The following is a 19,393-nucleotide window of genomic DNA, read 5'->3' as shown; positions in this document are numbered from 1 at the left end:
AGAATTTGAAGGCATGCTTCCACTTCTATAAAATTGCCTGTGTTATATCCGGAGGCCTCACCATGGCAGCCGCCACAGTGTAAAGTTCACTTATGTATATTTAGAAATGTGGTTTCATCAGCATTTCTCCATAGACCTATTTCAGCTTGTTAGGAACGTAGGAGGGAAAAGATAAATTGAAGAGAAATCCACTGCAGCACAACAAAAAGTACTTCAATCAATAGACACTTTTATTACACGCATACCTTTACAGTAAACATACAGTATTTGTAGATACAGAAAATGCTATGAGTGAAGTGCTTTGTTTTGGCATTAATAAACACAAATAGCTTGTTTCTCCATTATATTTTTTTTATGATTTTTATAAAGTAGCCTATTTACATTTTTGTGATATGTCTCTTTAGTTCGTACTGCAATTAGCAACCATGTGCTCTTGATGTCCCTGCCTACACACTTTAAAAAAACCTACTCACTAAAAAGCACCTTCAAATATAATCGAGAGAATAAAAAAATCTTGGTTTTCGTTGTACTTCAGGAACAAAGTATGGTGACAGAAGTGTAGGTGGTTGTTACTCATTTACTCCATGGCATTTCCAAAAGACATCTTGTGCGAGGGCACTTGCTAAATTACAGTTACGCTCGCCTGCAGACATGCTGGATTCACTCTGAGGACGTTGTTGCTCCTGTCTCTATCACAAGTGTTGGCCTGTATGTGCAATGTTTGGACTGGCAGTGCATCAGTTTGTAAAGGTTAAAAAATACTTGGGATTCATACCAGATAAATTTGGTGGTTTGGAGACAGAAATTCAGTATTCAGGTACAATTCTTTGAAAAAAAAATGCTTCAAGCACACAATGATAAAGTTCAATCACATAACTGGCCACCAGATGCTGTGCAAGGCAAAAGCAAACAAATACTCACACCAGGACCTCTAACTCGTGGTGTGTAAGGTCTGGGTGGCACACGGTAGGGCTTAAATTTATGACGGGTGAGAACTCATCAGACGGCGAGTGCTTATGTCGCCTCTTTCTTGTCCCTTTGGGCATTCCGGCGAATCTTCATCTCTGTCAGCTGGATGTAGCGGATGACATTGGTGTCTGGAAAACAAAGACAGGAAAAGGCTGATTTAGTTCCTGCTCAGGCAGGAAAGTTGCGTGAATGTGCTCATAAATCTTCCAACTAAACTGAACTCAGTGGTGCATGGGGCATTGTAAAGCGGCTACAGGAACTAGTTTTTGGAAAAAGAAATCAGGAACTGCAGATAAACATGGTGGTGTTTCCAGAAACATCACCATGCATTTGTTTTTTAGTTTATCCAGTGTGGTTTTGAAAGGGTCTTACAGGACCAACACTGGCAAATAAACATGAACCAAACTGCTGTTATTGTACATTTATATGACAACAGCAAAAACAGGAATAGAAAAACCACTTGAAGACGCGCTGATTTCCCAAGGTGACGAGTATACGTAAGTCTGACCCTGTTTCTTTAAATAAACTGAATACTCTGTCACTGATTACATACATGCACCGCACCAGAACTACAAAAGAAACCACATAACAAACATTATTTTGAAACTTGATCAAATGGGACACTATGATTGAGACAAGTAAAAGTTTCTCATAGCTGTGGTTCACAAAATTAGGCCTAGGTCCCTCAGAGGTTTTTCTGGGAGGTCACCAAAAAAATTAGAACTACTTTAATCTCTCCCTCCCGATGTTTTATTAAATGTAGAGTCTATAAATGTTAAATGTACCCTAAGGAGGCAGATGGCCTCTAATAGTAGTATATATGGTACAAGCACTGCATTTCTCACACATTCCTGCCACGCTAGCGCCAACAAAGGCAGAGAAGAGACTACAAACTGGTTAACATGGACGTAACATTGCTGGTCCTGTAGTAGTCCCCCGTGTTTCCAACCGTCAGTCGTTACCTGACGTCCACGCCTACCTGTGCACCTGTTTCCAATCGCTTAATAAGCTCCCCTGCATATAAACCTGTCTCTTTCCCCTCAGGTTGACATATCGCAGTAGGAAAAGCACAGGTGTAAACAATAAAATTGATGATGGCTCATTATCGGTAAGCTGCTTCAGTTTCAGGCCAAACCATCACAGTCATAACAGAGTCAGTCTGTTATGCAGTCAGCCTCCTAATTTGTTTCTGTCTGTTCCGACCTCTTTCCTGCTGCAAACATCAACACAGCAAACCTGCTTGTTGCCTGAGACGTTCACCTGAGTCCTTCACCTGCCTCTGTGAGCCTTTACATCCACTTCCTTCAAGACAGTTAACAGGACAACTACACAGGTACGAGATTGAGCCCTTCGATTAAAAAAAAATCTCATTTTCATTTGAGAGTCCTGATTAGATTTGATGCAGTTTCTTGTGTTGCTTTTTTCAGCCAGCTCATCTCAGTGGCCCCAGGTCAGATCTGTGGGAATCCACTAAATTTATACCACCACCAAACTCTACATATTACTGAGTCATCTTTTACTTACTTGCCAATAAAAAACCCATAAAACACCCATCACAAGTTAGCAGAAGCCAGAGTAAAGCCTTCACAATGCCAACTGAGCCAAATATCCAAAAGCAGGGGCGGAAGAAGTATTCAGATTCTATACAGGAGTAGACATAAAGCTATAGGGCTGGGCGATATCTATTATATATATCATTATCTTGATATGAGATTATATATATGTCTTTGATTATGGATATGGTTCTATTGTGATATGGCATTAGTGTTGTCTTTTTCTGGTTTTAAAGGCTGCATTACAGTAAAGTGATGACATTTTCTGAACTAACCAGACTGTTCTACTTGTTCTAATACTTGCCTTTAGCCAATTAGGTATTATATCTACATTGCTGATGATTATTTATCAAAAATCTCATTGTGTATATATTTTGTTGCAATCTTAATATTGAGGTATTTGGTCAAAAATATTGTGATATTTAAGGGGATTTTAAAATATTCAGACACATGTCGTGTATCGTGATATGGCCTAAAAATTCTGTTATATTATTTTAAAGCCACATCGCCAAGCCCTACGTACAACGATACAAAAAGTGCTTACAGAATCAAATATAAAAGTAGTCATTATTCAGCAGAAAAGCTCTTGCTGAGGTTTCATTGTAATATATTATTATTACTGATGCATTCATCTGTTAGCAGCATCTTAATGGTGTAGCCAGCCCAGGTGGAGCTTATTTAAACTACCTTATATGCAGCAATTTTTCTTTAAATTATCATTAAGAGTTATGTTGATTGTATGTCGAATGTAAGGGCTATAGAATAATGACCCCATCAGCGTTAGATTGCTTCCCTATAAACCTCACTTTCACTATGTTGTTTTGTCTGCTACCAGCATGAAATCTCCCGGGAAAATGACGACGGGTGTAGATTTGATCAGTCTGGCAGCCTGGCAGCATTTCTATCTACTGTCATGTCTCCATTATAGACTCAGATGAATGCATAAACTCACATTTTGCCCTGTGTTGTTGATTGTTGGGAAAAACAGAGAGTGATCTGGATGTCTTTGACCGTGGCACCAATAATACCACTTAAAAAAAGGCTAAGGGGGGAAAGTTGTTTCCACTTTAATCTATAATGCATCTTTTTGTTCACTATAACTTTAACTATAGCTCTACATAAACTCAGCGGAGCAAAGGGGACATTATTTCCCTTGCAATCGTAGTGGAGTAGAAGCAGAAAATGGCAGGAAGAGGAAGTATTCAATTCAAAATTGTGTCAAAAAGCGAAAAGCAAGCAGCTCTTCATATTTTTTTTTTAAGCTGAAACATATTTTTAGTTGATTGAATTCATCTAATTTTCTGGCAATCAACAAATCACTGCATTGACTGTTTCATCGCTGTCATAAGATTCTGAAGAAAATAAGATCAGAACCCAACATGATTCCTTTTATCAAACCAAAACCAGTGAGGGTCTGTAGCCGGTACAGTCGACTGCACGGTACTGAAGCTCAGTCCTGACCTGACGGTTCCTGTTTGTGTGACTCCTTCAGGTAGTACAGGGCCTTCTGGAAGTCTCCTAGGTGGTAATAGGCCACGCCGGACCGGTACAGAGCTTTGAAGTTCTTTCCTTCCTTGTGCAGCACTTTCAGACAGTATTCCTTCACCCGTTCATAGTTCACCAGCTCCATTTGCAACAGACAGGCTGGAGTGGGAGAAGAGGAAATGACAGGAGGGGTGGAAAAGTTACTGATAACACTGCATGAGCCAATGTTAATATTTCATTATACAGCAGGAGTAATAATGTGTGTCCCATCAGGCAACAAGATATGTTGGATGTCTCAGGTTATTTAATATCAAATATGTAATGAGTGAATTTGGCAGGAAGGTGAATAAATATACCATCAATATGAGGTGGGTATCAGATAAAGTGAGTGGGACAGTGGGGTAAGCCTGGGAGTGACTCATTCTCCTTATGAATCATTCATGAGCACTGGAGTATTCCCAGTATCTTTTCTCTGTTGAAAAGGGAACAGATCACTATAATGAGAGTGTGTGTGTGTGTGTGTGTGTGTGTGTGTGTGTGTGTGTGTGTGTGTGTGTGTGTGTGTGTGTGTGTGTGAGAATGTGTGAGAGAGACGTCTCTTACCGGCCAAGCTGTTGTAACACTCCAGCTCTGCATTCTCCATGGCCCCCTTCTGCTCATCTGTCAGCGTGGTGGACTTGCTGATGGTCGGCAGGAGGGAGGCTGGGGGCTTGGAGCTGGGGTCCGGATCCCCCAGCACCCTGCACAGCCCCTTAATCTCCAGCAGAGCGCGGTGATACTTGCCAATCGCCTCCCGGTACTTCTTATCCTTGTAGCACTGGGTGCCTTGGCACTTGAAGTCCAGCGCCCGTCTGACGACGTCGGCCGGCTCGTTGTGAGATGGTTGTTTCAGCATCGACCCACCATGATGCCGCTGCTGCTGCTGGAGCTGCTGCTGGTATCTGGCATCTTTGCTCCGGCTGCTGCTGCTGCTGTTGGGAGGCTGAGCGCACTGCTGGAGCCTCGGGGAGCCGCCGCCGTTGTCGGTGTGGCTGCCTCTGCCGCCGTCCACCCTGCCGTCGTGCCCAGCCTGGATTACGCTCATTTTCGACGTTATTTGATTAAAGCTGCCCTGACGCCCGGCTGGAGATTAGCTGGGAAATTGAGGCTCCTCACTGCATCTTCTCGGCCGTATAGTCGCGTCTTCGCCTCCCAGTGTCGCAGCTACGTCTTCTCTGTGCGCAACCCTGCGCGATGCGCGCTCCTCCGTTGTAGCCTGTTCTCGTATTTTACCCCTCCGATGAGCCGATTGGTCGATAAATACAAGGCCAGTATTCCCATGAGGGTCCTCCAGCAGGAAGAGGAGAGGTTTGATCATCAGTTTATTTGAAGATAATTTCATTAGCAGCTTATTTGGAAACTGAACAAAGATTTATTCCAAACAGATGCAATGACAATGCTTTATTTGTAGATATGGGGTTTTTTTATCCATAAAGGGACTGTGCAATAATTTGTATTGAGAAAAAAAAATCACATTAGTTATTTTTTTATTATACCTAATAAAATATTTCCAGTTAAATATGCTCCTGCTTCAATATGCCTGAATATATGTTGTGTTCTTTATCTTGTATGTCTTGTCTTATTACGTTTCAGTCAAATAAAATACATAAAGCATCAAACAAATGAATAATGACTCATTTTATCAGATTTTTCTGTGTCTGCCCGTGGAAATTAATTTGGAAATTGGCACCATTTCAGCCTCTTTAACCATATATCTTACAGTAAGATGATATCAACCCCTTACACTTAAATATGCCCTTTCAGCCCCTCGCTCTTATCTCAGATTAGAGGAATGCAGTCATCTCTATCAGATAAAGATCATCCAGCCTGTTGTCTCTCGCCCGAGCGGCCTGCTGTTCCCCCTGACTGTTCGCTTTCTGCGCAGCCACTTTGGACACACTCATGACAGGCTACAGCCCTTAATGACAGGCTATGATGTCATTCAAACCTGGGTAATAGTGTTATGAGCCTCTATTATGAAGTAGAGGGGCAGACAGCCAAGTGATGAATACGGCTGTTCCTTTTGTTGCTTCTCATTACAGTGTCATTCTATCAACAACACTGGAATGTGTGTAAGCTTGTGTTTTCACCATGCTTAAATCCATCTGTCCTGTCACACTCACAGGGCTGTGAACTCAGCTGTCTGGGTGTGTCTCTGGAATTTCGGCTCTCTGGAGCAAATGCTGCAGATCGAAAATAAAGATCACGAGCCACGGAGGCTAATAAATATGGCCGATTGCGTAATCCTCAAACTGATGCTTGTTTGCACTACTTTTATTGGGATTTACACAGCCCGCAGTACTACATCTCTTACAAATTAATTTTAATGGTTTGTTAGAATTAAATATTAATATTGCCAAATCACATTTTTTAAAAATCACTATAGGCTACACAGATTCATTATGGTTCTCTCAGTCACTGTGCTCTTGGATTGCTGTGTTTACCTTTTGTGGCCTATGAGGCTAAAAAAACACCGAGTTAATAATATAATAGTAAGATTAAAATAATAACAGTAGTGTCTCGTTTTTGTACACATTTTCTCTTTATTAAAATGACTTTAAAACACTTAATTTGTGCTCTTTCTCCCAATTTAACTAATCGGGACGATTGAGGCGACGTCATCAAACTACCGGAAACCTAGTGAATACGTCATCTTTGTGCGACAATTGTTTATATCATGGCGGCGGTGGATTTCAGAGGTAGACAAATCCCCGTTTTATATTAAGTTATTTCCATTCAGTTTTTTTTGCAGTGATTTAATAAGTCTGTTTATATGTTCTGTGTGTACCCTTTGACATGAAGCTGCTCTGTATATGATATATTGTTCGTGCTAAAAGCTAGCGTTAGCGGCGATTAGCACCTCCTCCGCTTTGATTAGCAGCTCGGCTAATTTTGCTAATGCTTGCTGGCTTTCGGTTTTGTTTTACGTTTGAGCTAAAAGAGAAAACAAATAAATATATTCTGCATATACATTCCAGCAATGTTTCTGGAAAATTAGGGTTTGAATAATTGACGTTATAGAAATTTGCAGTTTAGATAACGTTGCGGTCACTGACTGCTCCGTTATAGTTAAACACAAGTTAATGACCTTTCACTCGTTATATTTATCAGTAAAATGACTGATTTTTATGCTTTGGTACTGTGATAAGTACGTAGTTGGTAGTAACTGATGGTTAGTAATGGCAGCACTCAGCCGCTCTAAGATGCAGGAGGAGAAATTACAGTCTCCTTATTCTTCTGTCACTACCATCTGTAACGGGCTTTATTCATAATGGACCTGATACTAGTTTAACACTGGAAGAGTTCATTTGTTAAAAACATATAAACGCCATTCTCAAAAGGGCTCAAAAGTGAACCCTTTCCTAAAAAAATATGAGACGTTAAATGACTTTATGTTGTTCAAACAAAACACACAAACAATATCAATACGGAAAAAAAATGTGTCTCAATATTTCAGGAGTTTGGTTATTCTGAAATGCTTATTCAGGTCTTACAGTTCTGATTGAAGTTGTTTTATTATATTTATTAAAACAGAGCCGTACATAATATATAAGGCTATGATGAGTGCCTGCTTCATCCATGCCTTCAAACCATTCAGTATAATCCTAATCATTGTGAACCTCACATGTATGTAACGTGCCCTCAGCTCAGGACATGTTTTAATTTTTTTGTTGAATTTACAGACAACCTTCTTGGGATTTCCTGGGTGGACAGTAATTGGGTGCCGATTCTTAACCCTGGAAATGTACTGGACTACTTCTCTGAGAGAAGCAACCCCTTCTACGACCGAACCTGTAATAATGAGGTAGTGAAGATGCAGCGGCTTACCCTGGAACATCTGAAGTAAGTTTATCTTACACAGTGGTGTTATGTGGGGGAAAAAAGCACAATAAGGAAGTTGAAAATAGAGAAATTATGTCTCATATCATGCAAAGATACTGAATGGATGCACAACTTGTGGTGCTTGTACTTATAACTTGTTCTGTTTACCCAGCAGCAAATGTGTAGTATTGATTTACATTTGCAAAACTAAAAGCAAACATTGTTTGTGTTTATTTTCAGTCAGATGGTGGGAGTGGAGTACATTCTTCTTCATGCTCAGGAGCCAATTCTTTATATAATCCGTAAACAACAGAGGCAGTCAGCAACACAAGGTGAGCAGTGCAGCATCTGATTCAATTTTCAAATGATTAAATTGTGGGATACTGTCCAGTCAATGACCAAGGAGCATGTATATGACTGTTTAATAAAAACAAATAGCCTAATAAGCAGCCTATCAGTGATACAACTGTCCATAGATGTCCTTTGTATCATTATCCAGCTGCATAAAAGTGGTCACTGGTAACAAAACACACACCCAACACCTAACCCTAACCCTGAAACTGTTACATTTATTTCATTTAAAATGTCAATAATTAGATGTTTGATTATGCTTGTCACCGTCACCAGAAAGGTAACACACACACAACCTTGCATGTGAGGATCTTATTGTCTCTTCTACTGTATGTTTTCGTCCTGTAGTTATTCCCATGGCTGACTACTACATCATAGCAGGAGTGGTGTATCAGGCCCCAGACCTGGGAACAGTTATCAGCTCAAGAGCGGTAAGAATTTCTACAATGTTCCTAAAAAATACACCTGGAACTGTGTATTATAAAGGCTGTTGAAGAGGGAGTTTGGTGTGTTGACTGGATAGGGGTTTAATTGTGAGTGAAATCAATCACATCTGTTTTAGCTCTCTGCTGTCCATGGAATCCAGTCTGCTTTTGATGAGGCCATGTCGTACTGCCGCTATCACCCATCCAAAGGATACTGGTGGCACTTCAAGGACCAGGAGGAAAGAGGTTAGGCTTTGGCAGTTAATTTAATATAGTTATAGGTGAAATGGTTCCTGTAATAAGATCAGTGGCCCTAATCAGACCTGTTTTTAACATCTGTCCTGAGTGATACGATCACAAGTGGACAGCTCTAAGTCGATCATTTCATTACATGCATCTCGAGTGACCACTTGTGATCAGTTCTCACTTGCCCGCTCTATATAAAAGTAAACACTTTCTACAAGGGCGATGAAGTAGCCTATGTACATTACTGTTACTGTATTTCTCAGATTGACATGTTTCCTATTGATAAAATGTTGTCTTCTTTCATAAATTGAGTGTAAATGATGAAATCAGTTGAAACAGTGCGATTACAAACAGCTGCTAAATCAGACATGTGCCACAGATCTTAAAGACATAAAATAAACTGAGTCAGAGCAAAATTGAACTAAAATAGTAACTTCATGTGATCAACACAACTCTTTCTCTTTTTTACAGAAAAAACTAAGCCAAAGTCAAAGAAGAAGGAAGAACCAAGTTCACTGTTTCAGAGGCACCGTGTTGACACACTCCTTTTGGACCTCAGGTCCAAGTTTCCACCAACATTCTACCAGGTACAGTTCAACAGTTAAACTGGCCCTTTTTAAACAGAGATGCTGCAATACTGCCATAAAGAAGACTTGTCATCATGCCGCCTTTGCTTTTCTACACTGAACGAAACAACGTCAGCATAATGCAAAGGCAGTATAAAAGGGTCTACAGACTGCAGTTATTAATGTTTTAATATTTTCTGTCATTTCATTTGAAATAAAAAAATATTTAAAGTTAATGTGATTGAATCTTAGTAATATTGTTTTTCTTTCTGCAATTTCAGCCTAAGCCTGGTGAGAAGCCTATTCCAGGTATGATCTTCAAATACGTTATATTCCAATCCTAATGTAATCAATAGTCAGTCAGTCAGTCTGTGGACATCAGTGCTTAACATTGAAAGGGCTGTAAAAGGGATTATATTCAGTCTTGGTATTGGTGGGTTTATGTTTAACTTGTAGTGCTATTGTTACAATCCTAATTCAATAAAAGTTGGGACATTGTAAAACAAATAAAACACAATGTGATTATTTGCTAATCCTTTTTGACATATACTCAATTGAAAACAGCACAAAGCCAAATGTATTAATCTTACCTCATCAACTTCATTGATTTCTGGAAATATATGCTTATTCTGAATTTGATGCCAGCAACACATTTCAGACTAGTTCGGACAGGGGCAACACAAGACTGGGAAAGTTGTTGAACATTCATAAAACACCTGTTTGGAACATTCCACAGGTAAACAGGTTAATTGGTAACAGGTGATAGGTGATGATGATTGAGTGTGAAAGAGGCATCCTCGAAAGGCTCAGTCGCTCACAAGCAAAGATGGGGCGAGGTTCAACAGGACACAACTGTAAAACACAGTTCATTTGCAAATGATTGCATTCTGTTTCTATTTACATTTTACACAGCGTCCCAATTTTTTTGGGAACCCGGGTTGTGCATTGTTTTTTATATCCAGAAATTTTAGATTTGGAATTAAAAGTAGATAGTAGCCCCATTCAGACTGCCCTTTGAGTGCGGGAATCAAAGGGCAGTGTGAATGGGGCTATTGATAATGGTGTGAAGATATCCAGAAGATCCATGAGTTTTTCTTTAATTGTGTGCTCTTATATTGCAGTTGAGGTGAAGAAGGAGCCTGAACCCCCCACAGAAGCTGTAAAACAAGAGGAAAGGGAACCAGCCACAAAGTCCTCCGCCCCAGCACCGCCAAGCAAACCTCCTCCTGAGAAGAGAGCGAGGCTACAGTGATATTTTTCTCACATTCTGGGAAGATGGAGCAAAGAAATGTGAAGTCCTGCAGTACTAACTGAAAGAACAGCTTGGGAGTATTTTTGTTATCTTTCCGCTCTGCTCATTTGATCAGTTTATAGGATGCTAAGAATGATCTGGCACCAAAAGGGTCAGTCAGTTGCTTGTCTCAGTGCCAGGACTACTTTTACCCTGTAACCTTAGTCTTGTACACTTGATAGGTTTGGCACTGTGGACCTTTCAGGCAGCCGTACTACCAACGGGGGTTAACTGTCTGATGTCAGCAGGCATTTAGCAGTATATGCTAAGGATGAGGTTTTTTGATGATAAGCTGACCTCAGCATCAGTGTCGGTTTACTGTTGACATCAGCATAATATTTGTGTTGTAGTGACTTCAGAGGACGGTTTGATTCCCAGCATGCTTTACAGGGGGATGTGTCATGAAGCATTATCTCATCTGAAAAGCAAAAAGCTCCTCTTTAATTACAAACACTTTCAATTGTTTGTATGTGTTTTTTGTAAAGAATACCCTGCTCTTTGTGTTTTTGTATTAAAAGGTATCAGCTATCGTGTCCTGATGTGTTTGTTGTTGGCAGACAATAGTCTTGAGTCTTGCTTGATCACATTGTTTTCTCATGACATAAACAAAATATCAATGAAATTATATTAGTTTTTGTCATGATCAAAAACAGCTTAATTATACTTTTTTTTTCATGATCAAAAACTCATAACTCCAAGTGTTTTTTATCATGGCTGAAGATAATTACCCTTGGAGGCCTTACTACACAAATCAAACATGATTTACTGTGGTGGAAAGTGAGCAGATTTACTCAAGTAACTTAAATACATATTTTATGTTCCTTTATACTCTTATTTCACTCCATTCCAGAGAGAAATATTGTACTTTTTACACTACATGTACCTGACAGCTGGAGGTACTATTGTAATTGAAAATTTTTCATGATAAAAATAATATGAAGCTTATAAAACTCAACACATAATTAAAAATCAATCCAGTGGTTTCCAACCTTTTGGACTTGATGCGACCAATTCTTACATATGGCACCTTATAAATAACAGCACAATGCAGAAAGAGGTGAAATTATCCAATTTTTCACCCAAAACTTTATAAAAATTTGTTAAAACCAGCTTCACCTCAACCTAAACAGTAAGATGTTGCTTACAGACTGAAGCATGAATGTTAGGGTGCCAGTCTTATAATTAAATATATCACTCACAGGGATTATTTCCTGCTGAAATAATACTTTTACTTCAGAAGGTATTTTAAGAATCTGATGCCTCTTTGGTGGTCTTGGTTTATTCTTTAAGGGCTAACTTAATCAATTTTACACATTAAAGTGTGTTTACAGGTCTTGGGGAGCAATATGTGAAAAGGTAACGTTAGTAGTAATTTATTCATATATGAGCTAGTAAACACTTTAATGTGAAAAAGTGTTGGAGTCAGCCTTTAAATTGAGTAGCAGCCTAGTTTGGTAATGGCAGCGTGTGACCAGCAGGTGTCGCCATTTTGTCATATTTGTCCCGAGCTACTAATCGTCTAAAGCATTTTATTTTTATTCCGCCATCAGTTCGAGTCACGCAGGAAACGTGACTTTCCATCAAGAGAGAATAAAGCGGACAGCAAAAATGGGGAGAAAGCACAAAGACATTTTTCCAGCGAGGGCAGCATGAACGTAGCTACCGCGCACCGATGCCACGAAGAAGAAGTTTCTCGCAGGGCGTGGTGGGATAGGAGTCTCCTCGGTGGAGGACTGGAAACAGTGCCCCAGCTGGCTGGCTAGCAGCAGAAGAAGAAGATGGCTGCAGAGGGGATTCTCGGGCCAGTGTCTGAAAACACAGCACCGTTTGTCATGTTCAGCGACGACTAGCCGGCGTGTCACCCCCCCTCGGTTGTCCCCGTCGGTCGGTTCCCGCTCGGATTTGTCGGAGGGGGATAAAAAAACCAACATGGGGTCGCAGACTCTCCAGATCCTGAGGCAGGGGGTCTGGGCTTCAGTCACAGGCGGATGGTACTACGACCCCGATCAAAACACATTCGTCAACGCGTTACACCTCTACATCTGGCTGTTTCTGCTATGTTTCCCCTTCACGCTGTACATGGTGAGCTGTGTTTTTTTTTGCCCTTTTTGAACCCCTTTATAGCCTCTTTATTGATGTTTTTTTAGCCGGGAGTGTTGCCAACGTGAGTTACCAGAGCAAGTGTCCGTGAGGGTTAGCTGCTGCCACAGGATACTAACGGTCGGTCCCGGTCTATTATCTGGAGCGCAGACAATGTAGCGTCTCCTCAAACTAACGAAAAAATCACGGGATATTTCCACCACAGGCGAAATATTTCACAAACACACAAGGGTTGTCGGGATTACACGCAGATGAGCCGCGTTTTTTAAGACCAAAACGTGCAAAAATACGCTTTAAATGGCTGCCCCCCCCCCCTGAAGTGTACAGTCCACCAATTAGCCAGGACCCGGAATGCTCTTTTGTCTTAATTCTGGGTTTTTTATCAAAGTGATGCGGTTTAAAATCCGCCAGGATATTATCAGTCGATTACACTGTGCCAGGCTGTAATCAGTGAATTTAATTCCCCCACCCCCCCTTCCTTATCTAGTTGTTTTCCTCCTGTCGGTAGTGATTTGCGGTATCACCAGTTTTTCAGAAGCTACCAGCTGTGACTGCAAGAGCCCAGCTGACAGGGATGTTAACATTTACCCTGTGAACTTTAATGTCCGAGTAACTGTCTCCATTGACTGGCTGCTGTTTGCTCAGCTCGTTCGCCACATCAGGTCTTTGTTTGCCTGTTTGTTTTTTGCTCTGTGTTTACTTTTTGCCCTCTAGACTGTCCAAACACAGAGCTGACAGATGAGTGCAAGTCACAGCCCCACTGCTGCCTGTTACTTCTGGGCTGTGTGTCAAATATTAACACTTTATCAAACTGTTGATTCCTGAACAAGTTCAGATGTCAGTGTGTCATTGTGTGCTCTTTTTTTTTTTTTTGGATGCATCTCTATAAATGCACTCATGTCAGGATATGGCTGTTTGCTAAGCATACAAACTTCTATATTGAGAAGCTGATGTTTCATATCGGTCTGTGGTTTCCGTTTCTATTCCTGGAGTGGAAACAGGCCGGTCAGCTCTGTGGTTTATACTGAGCCACAGGTTTGACTGGTGCTGCTGTTTGTAATAACTGCAAACAGATGCAGCAGCAGGATATCTCAAGGACAACGCCGAAGATGGAGCCCCGATGGTAAACACACAGGTGCCTGATGATAGCCTCCCTAGCTTCCCTATTAAGTGACGCTTCAAGATAATAATTGAATGCAGTTATTTGCAAAACGCTGCCAGTGTGCGTCATAAATAATTGGCACAATGGGTGCAGTAGTGCTTTTGATTCCTCTTGTTTAGAGCTGTGTTTAGAGTAGCCAGCTTGGGTGCAGTAGTTGTTTGCAGTTCCTGGCGTCTCCTCTTTTCTTTTTTCACTCCTCATGCCCGAACGTCCTTCAGCAAGACAGTATCAAACTGCCTCCTTGTCTCATGGCCTTTTTGGATAAAAATATCCAGTGAGCGCTTGGTTTAGTCCTTCCAAACATATCTTTATTGTCATAATCAAAGCACATACTTAAACAATCGTAATAATATTACATTACTAAATCATTCCTTTGGCTTTATATATAAAATATAGCAAAAAGGGTGCAGAGCTTATGTTTCAAGTATGAGTGCAGTCTGCATCATCCTGTTTCCTCTACAATAACTTCTGCTTTTCTCTAATCCCAGGCCCTGCAGCCAACCATGGTGATAGTGGGAATCTACTGTGGTGTGATTGCTGCCATGTTCCTGCTGCTCAAGACGGTGAATTTCCGCCTCCACCATGCCCTGGATGAGGGGGAGGTGGTGGAGCTCAAGGCCAAGGAGAGTCAGGGCAGCAGAGGTGGCACCGAGGGGGCCAATGATGGCGGTGTCACCCGTAGGGAGGACAGCAACGGCCCGGGGTAAGTTCATGTCTTACACGGTCCAGTGGTGGATTTGATATCTGGAGATGTGGGGCAAAGATGCTCCGTGAGTGTGACTAAGCTGCTCAGATGACGAGGCAGGAAGAGTACTCTGTAAAAGGCTGAGTAAGAGTTCGGTGTATTAGAGTGGAAGACGTCATGCTTTCTGATAAATGAAGGGAAGGAGTCACATGTGTGTGAGTGTCATTTAATGGTGATGTAATCTGGAGTTGTTTATTAGAGCTGAGGTCAAAGGTCTGGTCCTCAAGTGGAAAAGACACAGGCTGCTCCAGGAAGAATCAATATGTAGCTTTATGAGCCTCCTGTTGTAACAGCAGCAGTGACTGTAAACATAATAATTTAAATGTTTTCTATTTTTCATCTGTTTTTGGAGGGACCTGCAAAGAGAACCATATGCAACAGATGTTTTAGGCTGAGTTTTGTTCATTGGATGATACACACCATGCAAGCCGACCCACCCCAGGAACATTTACTTTCAAAGTCATCAGTTATTTCCTTGTAAAATTACTTTTAATTTAATTAATTTGTCCACATAATGGCTACTTGTGCTGAGAAGATTATTGATTGGCTTTGACACTGAAAGCTGGATTCATTTATTTGATGCACACTTAAAGGTGCCCTGTGAAGTTTTCCTGTAAAGAGTCTTTCTGTTTACATTCAGTGTTATTTACCAAAACATGGTTGTTTGCATCAACACGATGTGGTGACTGCAGGGCTGGGTATTGCCATTGATTTCCTGAATAGATTTGATTCTGATTCACAAGATCCAGATTCGATTCTTTTCTATTCAGCGTCGCCTATGTCAGATCATTCAAATGAAGATAGACTTGAATCTGAAAATCTGTTGTTTTAAAGGGGCCCTGTGGAACCATTAAGTTTATGTTAGTAGACTCCATATCTAAACTAACAATAGCTACTGTTGCTCTTTGTTAGCGGAGCAGAGAGAGGCATGTGAGACGTGCATAAAGTCACATCCTTTGGACTGTAGCGGAAAATCTGAGTTGAGTCTTTCACAAAGAAATCCACAGTCCAGCAGCATTAAACAACTTAAACAAATCGTCCACAGGCTTGTATATTCAACCGAGAGAGACGGGGAAAGTCTAATTTTTCACATCCACTTACAACCCGCTCACATATGACCAATAAAAGAGTGATTAATACATGTAAATTGTTACAAAATGTAACATAGAGCCCTTTTAGAACGCTGCCCCAGTTGAATACAAGATTTTATTTTATTTTTTCAAATGTCGAAACCTGCATTGTTTACATTCATTTGTACTTGCTAGCAGTCGTTTTCTTCCCTGCTTTTGCTGGTGCATTTCTGTATTTTATGGTGCTTTACGGCCACCTGTAGACCAATGATATACTGTAGCGTGAAACCGTTGGCAGGAACATTTATGACATCAATCTTTTGCGCAAGAACCAGAGCCCATGTGAGGAGAGAGTCGCTATGGCGGAGGTTCAAATGACTTGTGATTCACAGAGACTTAAGATAGTTCCAGTGCGATGTTTGGCAGTACTGGGCTGCGTGTATTTGCAGATAACTTCTGGGAGCTATTGAGAGGCTCCACGATCTGCCATTGCTTTAATGACGCCCATTGGAGTAAAGGGAGACGATGTGACTCTCTCTACTCAAGGCCTCTGTTAAGAACAAACAAACCGGGAGAACACTCATAAAAACATCACTCCAGAGCGCCACTGGTGGTCAGAAACTCCACAGGATACCATCAAGATAACTTCTCTTTCCGTTGTAAACATACTCTTTACCCAATATGCTGAACATTTCATTAGTACGTGTGCAGACACATGAATATTGGCTCATTGAATTACGTGATAGAACTTGTTATAACTCATATGTCACAGAAAAACTGTTTTTTTTTTCTCAATTGAACTGCTAAATATCTATAGTCAAGTAAGATGACAGTGAAATATGTGCTAATTAATACCTTATTTAGGGTAATTAAGGATCTTATAAGTATGAGGGTTATGTTTCAAAATGGCTGCGGTATCGAGGGACTTTGTGTGCTTCTTTATGTTTACATTGTGTGTTTCATTGAACTAAAACGAAACGATATGGAGGAACGATAACATCTACAACTGATAATGAATTACACAAGTTGAAAAAGCAATTTGCATCAATCATGTCATCAGTTACCATTTCATGGTAATTACTGTGACATTTTAAAAGGTACAAAATAATTAGTTCCCCCCAGTCTGAATGCCAGGCGTCAGTCTTTTTTTCAATGGAGAAGTGTACTTCCAGTCCAGAAGGAACAAAAGCCAGTGAGGTTACAGCTTTTTACTGCCCATCATGACGCGAAGAGGTGACTCATATTCACATTCCAGAGAGAGCGCTTAGCAGGACGCTGAGAGAGAGGAAAAGGCAACAAGAAGAATGAGTGCTCTGGACCACAGGGGCAGACGCAGTCGCAGCGTTGCCCACACATCTGGAGTCACATTCCAGGTTGTTTGAGTTTACAGTAGAGCAGACGAGCCGAGCTGAAGTTGATTAAGGTGTTTGTGTACCACCACCCACTCTTTTTCCCCTGACTAGTCCTTTTTTTTCCAGGCTGCGTTCAGCCGCTCTACGTGTTGGACTTAGTTGCTTGGAGTGTTTGTGTTGTGGTTTGACCTGTTATGAAACGTTTTTTGGCATATGGAAATGATTTATAGACGATCCCTGGCAAGTTGATTGTTTCGACATACCAATTGGTTAAACAAGCACGTCCGGGCTAAATATAGGCCTGGAGAAAATCCACATGGATGCTTTGGATCTTTTTTTCGCTCCTTTAGTTGATTTCAAAACCCTTATAAAGATGTAAAAATCAGACTCTTTACATGATGAGTTTTCCCATAAATGACGTTCAACAGAGGCTACTGTACACATCATCTGAACACATCATTCATCCGTTCAGATTAAAGGGAGGGGGTGCACTGTGCCTGTGCTGGTAAAACAAGAGTATGCATTATGTTTGTGTGTGTGCAGGGACCCTGGAGGGGGTATCGAGATGGCAGACTTCATCAGGCAAGAGACTCCACCAGTGGACTGCAGTTCCAGGAACTCCTATATTGGGATGGAGTCTAACCAGCAGGTAAGCAGAGGAGTGGCCTGCTGCAAACTGCATACTGTACTGTACATATAAGATGCCTCTAATTATAAACCCACCCCTTTCCTGTTTGTTTTAAGGAAGAGAAAGCAAATATACACCTATCTAATATTCAGGCGAAAACTGTCTTTACTGTCAGTTGCTCTTTTTTGCAAAAATGTAAATTATAAATTAGTTATTTAAGTCATTCATCAAGAAAACTGTGTAAAAGTGCAAGCTTTTAAATGAAAGGAATGCTGAGATCAGGAATGATATTGTCATGTTGGTGTTGCTCCAGGACCATCACTGAACCTGACTCTGTTTGTTATGTCATAGCTTTGTGACGTGGTAGAAAAACTGGAAAAATACGCACATGGAAAAAGTTATCCTTTCAAACACATGTTTAACATTGTGAAAGAGTCTATTTCAACCCAAAACATGATTTCCTAAAACTTATTAAGTATTTTAGTTACGTAACCAAACAGCAACAGAAAACCAAAAAAGGAGCAGAAGCTGGTATTTAAAATTATGAGTGAACAGTGTAATGCAAAATTGTGACAGGAATTTTTCACCACATTCTAACATTTTATAGACTAAATGATTATTTGATACACTGTAAACATTATCAACAAATGCATACATTTAAAAAAATAATAATTACCATTATGTAAAGCACTGTATTTCCTGTCTGACATTTTATTTGAGTTTCCAGATCTGTCAGATGTATGCACTATATGTATGTCTATTATTTCAGGAAGCCACCACAGCAGCCCCAATTCAGCAAACATGAGATCGATTGAAACAATAATAGTCTAGTGTGTTGTTTTAATCGAAACCAAGTACCAAAGTGTGATTATTGTTTCAGATGCTTTGAACAAAAATAATTGTGTTTGCATTTCAAACTGAACTGCATCACAATCATCTGAAACCTTCACTTGCTCAATGTTTATTCACAAAATTGTCCTGTGATTCACCACTTGTGTTACCAGGGATAAACAACCAGTTAACTACATCCACACACTACTGGGAACAATATTTAATCCTCCCACAAACAAGCTTCATCTGCTGAGTCCTGACAGCTTTTAAACCTCCTCCAATCTTAGTGTAACATGTACTTCTGCTTACAGTAACATGTCTACGGGCCACACGAATACCAAACCCAAGGACTAAAAGTCCAAGTTTAACATTGACTTTTGTTATTCGACTAGAAGAGGGGGCTGTGTGTGTGTTCATTAGGTATGATTCTCACACAACTTGCTGTCAGCTAGTATCTCCTTTTTAATATTCAAAGTGAGTTCATTTTTTTATTGGAGGAGATATATTTAACCTCTGAATCCCCAGGGGGGCTGTGTATGTACTACGTTTGTACTGTGTGTGTCCTTGAGTCGCTAATAAGGCAGTATGTTCTGTTCAGCTGCTGTGTACAGAGTAGGAAGGGATGCCAAAACTTTCCTCTGTCAGTTGAAGAAGCACCGGCTGTTTGTAACTCACAAACAGTGTCATTCTTTGGATGTTGTATTCTCTAATCATCACACGCCTTGTCAGTTTGCCTTTACGAACGTTTTGCTCCAGAA

General features: G+C 40.6%; 3 protein-coding genes across 4 annotated transcripts in view; 2 read left to right on the top strand and 1 right to left on the bottom strand.

Moving 5' to 3' along the window:
* Positions 1-337: 337 nt before the first annotated feature.
* On the bottom strand, positions 338-5,182 carry LOC141010560 (tetratricopeptide repeat protein 9A). The gene is made up of 3 exons (XM_073483585.1): positions 4,611-5,182; positions 3,984-4,166; positions 338-1,097 (listed from the first exon to the last, which is right to left on the bottom strand). The coding sequence occupies exons 1-3, from the start codon at positions 5,089-5,091 to the stop codon at positions 1,015-1,017; spliced, it is 747 nt and encodes a 248-aa protein (XP_073339686.1). The 5' UTR covers positions 5,092-5,182; the 3' UTR covers positions 338-1,014.
* A 1,523-nt stretch (positions 5,183-6,705) lies between these two features.
* med6 (mediator complex subunit 6) lies at positions 6,706-11,280 on the top strand. Its single transcript, XM_073483586.1, has 8 exons — positions 6,706-6,745; positions 7,730-7,889; positions 8,109-8,200; positions 8,568-8,650; positions 8,782-8,890; positions 9,362-9,477; positions 9,738-9,765; positions 10,578-11,280. Exons 1-8 carry the CDS (start codon positions 6,724-6,726, stop codon positions 10,706-10,708), a joined length of 741 nt encoding a protein of 246 aa, XP_073339687.1. The 5' UTR covers positions 6,706-6,723; the 3' UTR covers positions 10,709-11,280.
* Positions 11,281-12,520: 1,240 nt separating this feature from the next.
* pcnx1 (pecanex 1) overlaps positions 12,521-19,393 on the top strand; it is a 32,919-nt gene continuing 26,046 nt past the window's right edge. For both annotated transcript variants that reach the window (XM_073483554.1, XM_073483553.1), the window contains exons 1-3: positions 12,521-12,829; positions 14,498-14,712; positions 17,720-17,825. In XM_073483554.1, the coding sequence (XP_073339655.1) occupies positions 12,677-12,829; positions 14,498-14,712; positions 17,720-17,825 (474 nt within the window). In that variant the 5' untranslated portion in view covers positions 12,521-12,676. The remainder of the gene's footprint in view (positions 12,830-14,497; positions 14,713-17,719; positions 17,826-19,393) is intronic.

This window comes from Pagrus major, chromosome 16, assembly GCF_040436345.1.
Source record: "Pagrus major chromosome 16, Pma_NU_1.0".
NCBI lineage: Eukaryota > Metazoa > Chordata > Actinopteri > Spariformes > Sparidae > Pagrus > Pagrus major.
The sequence above is the reverse complement of the archived record's forward strand: the minus strand, read 5'-3'. Positions and strand labels throughout refer to the sequence as shown.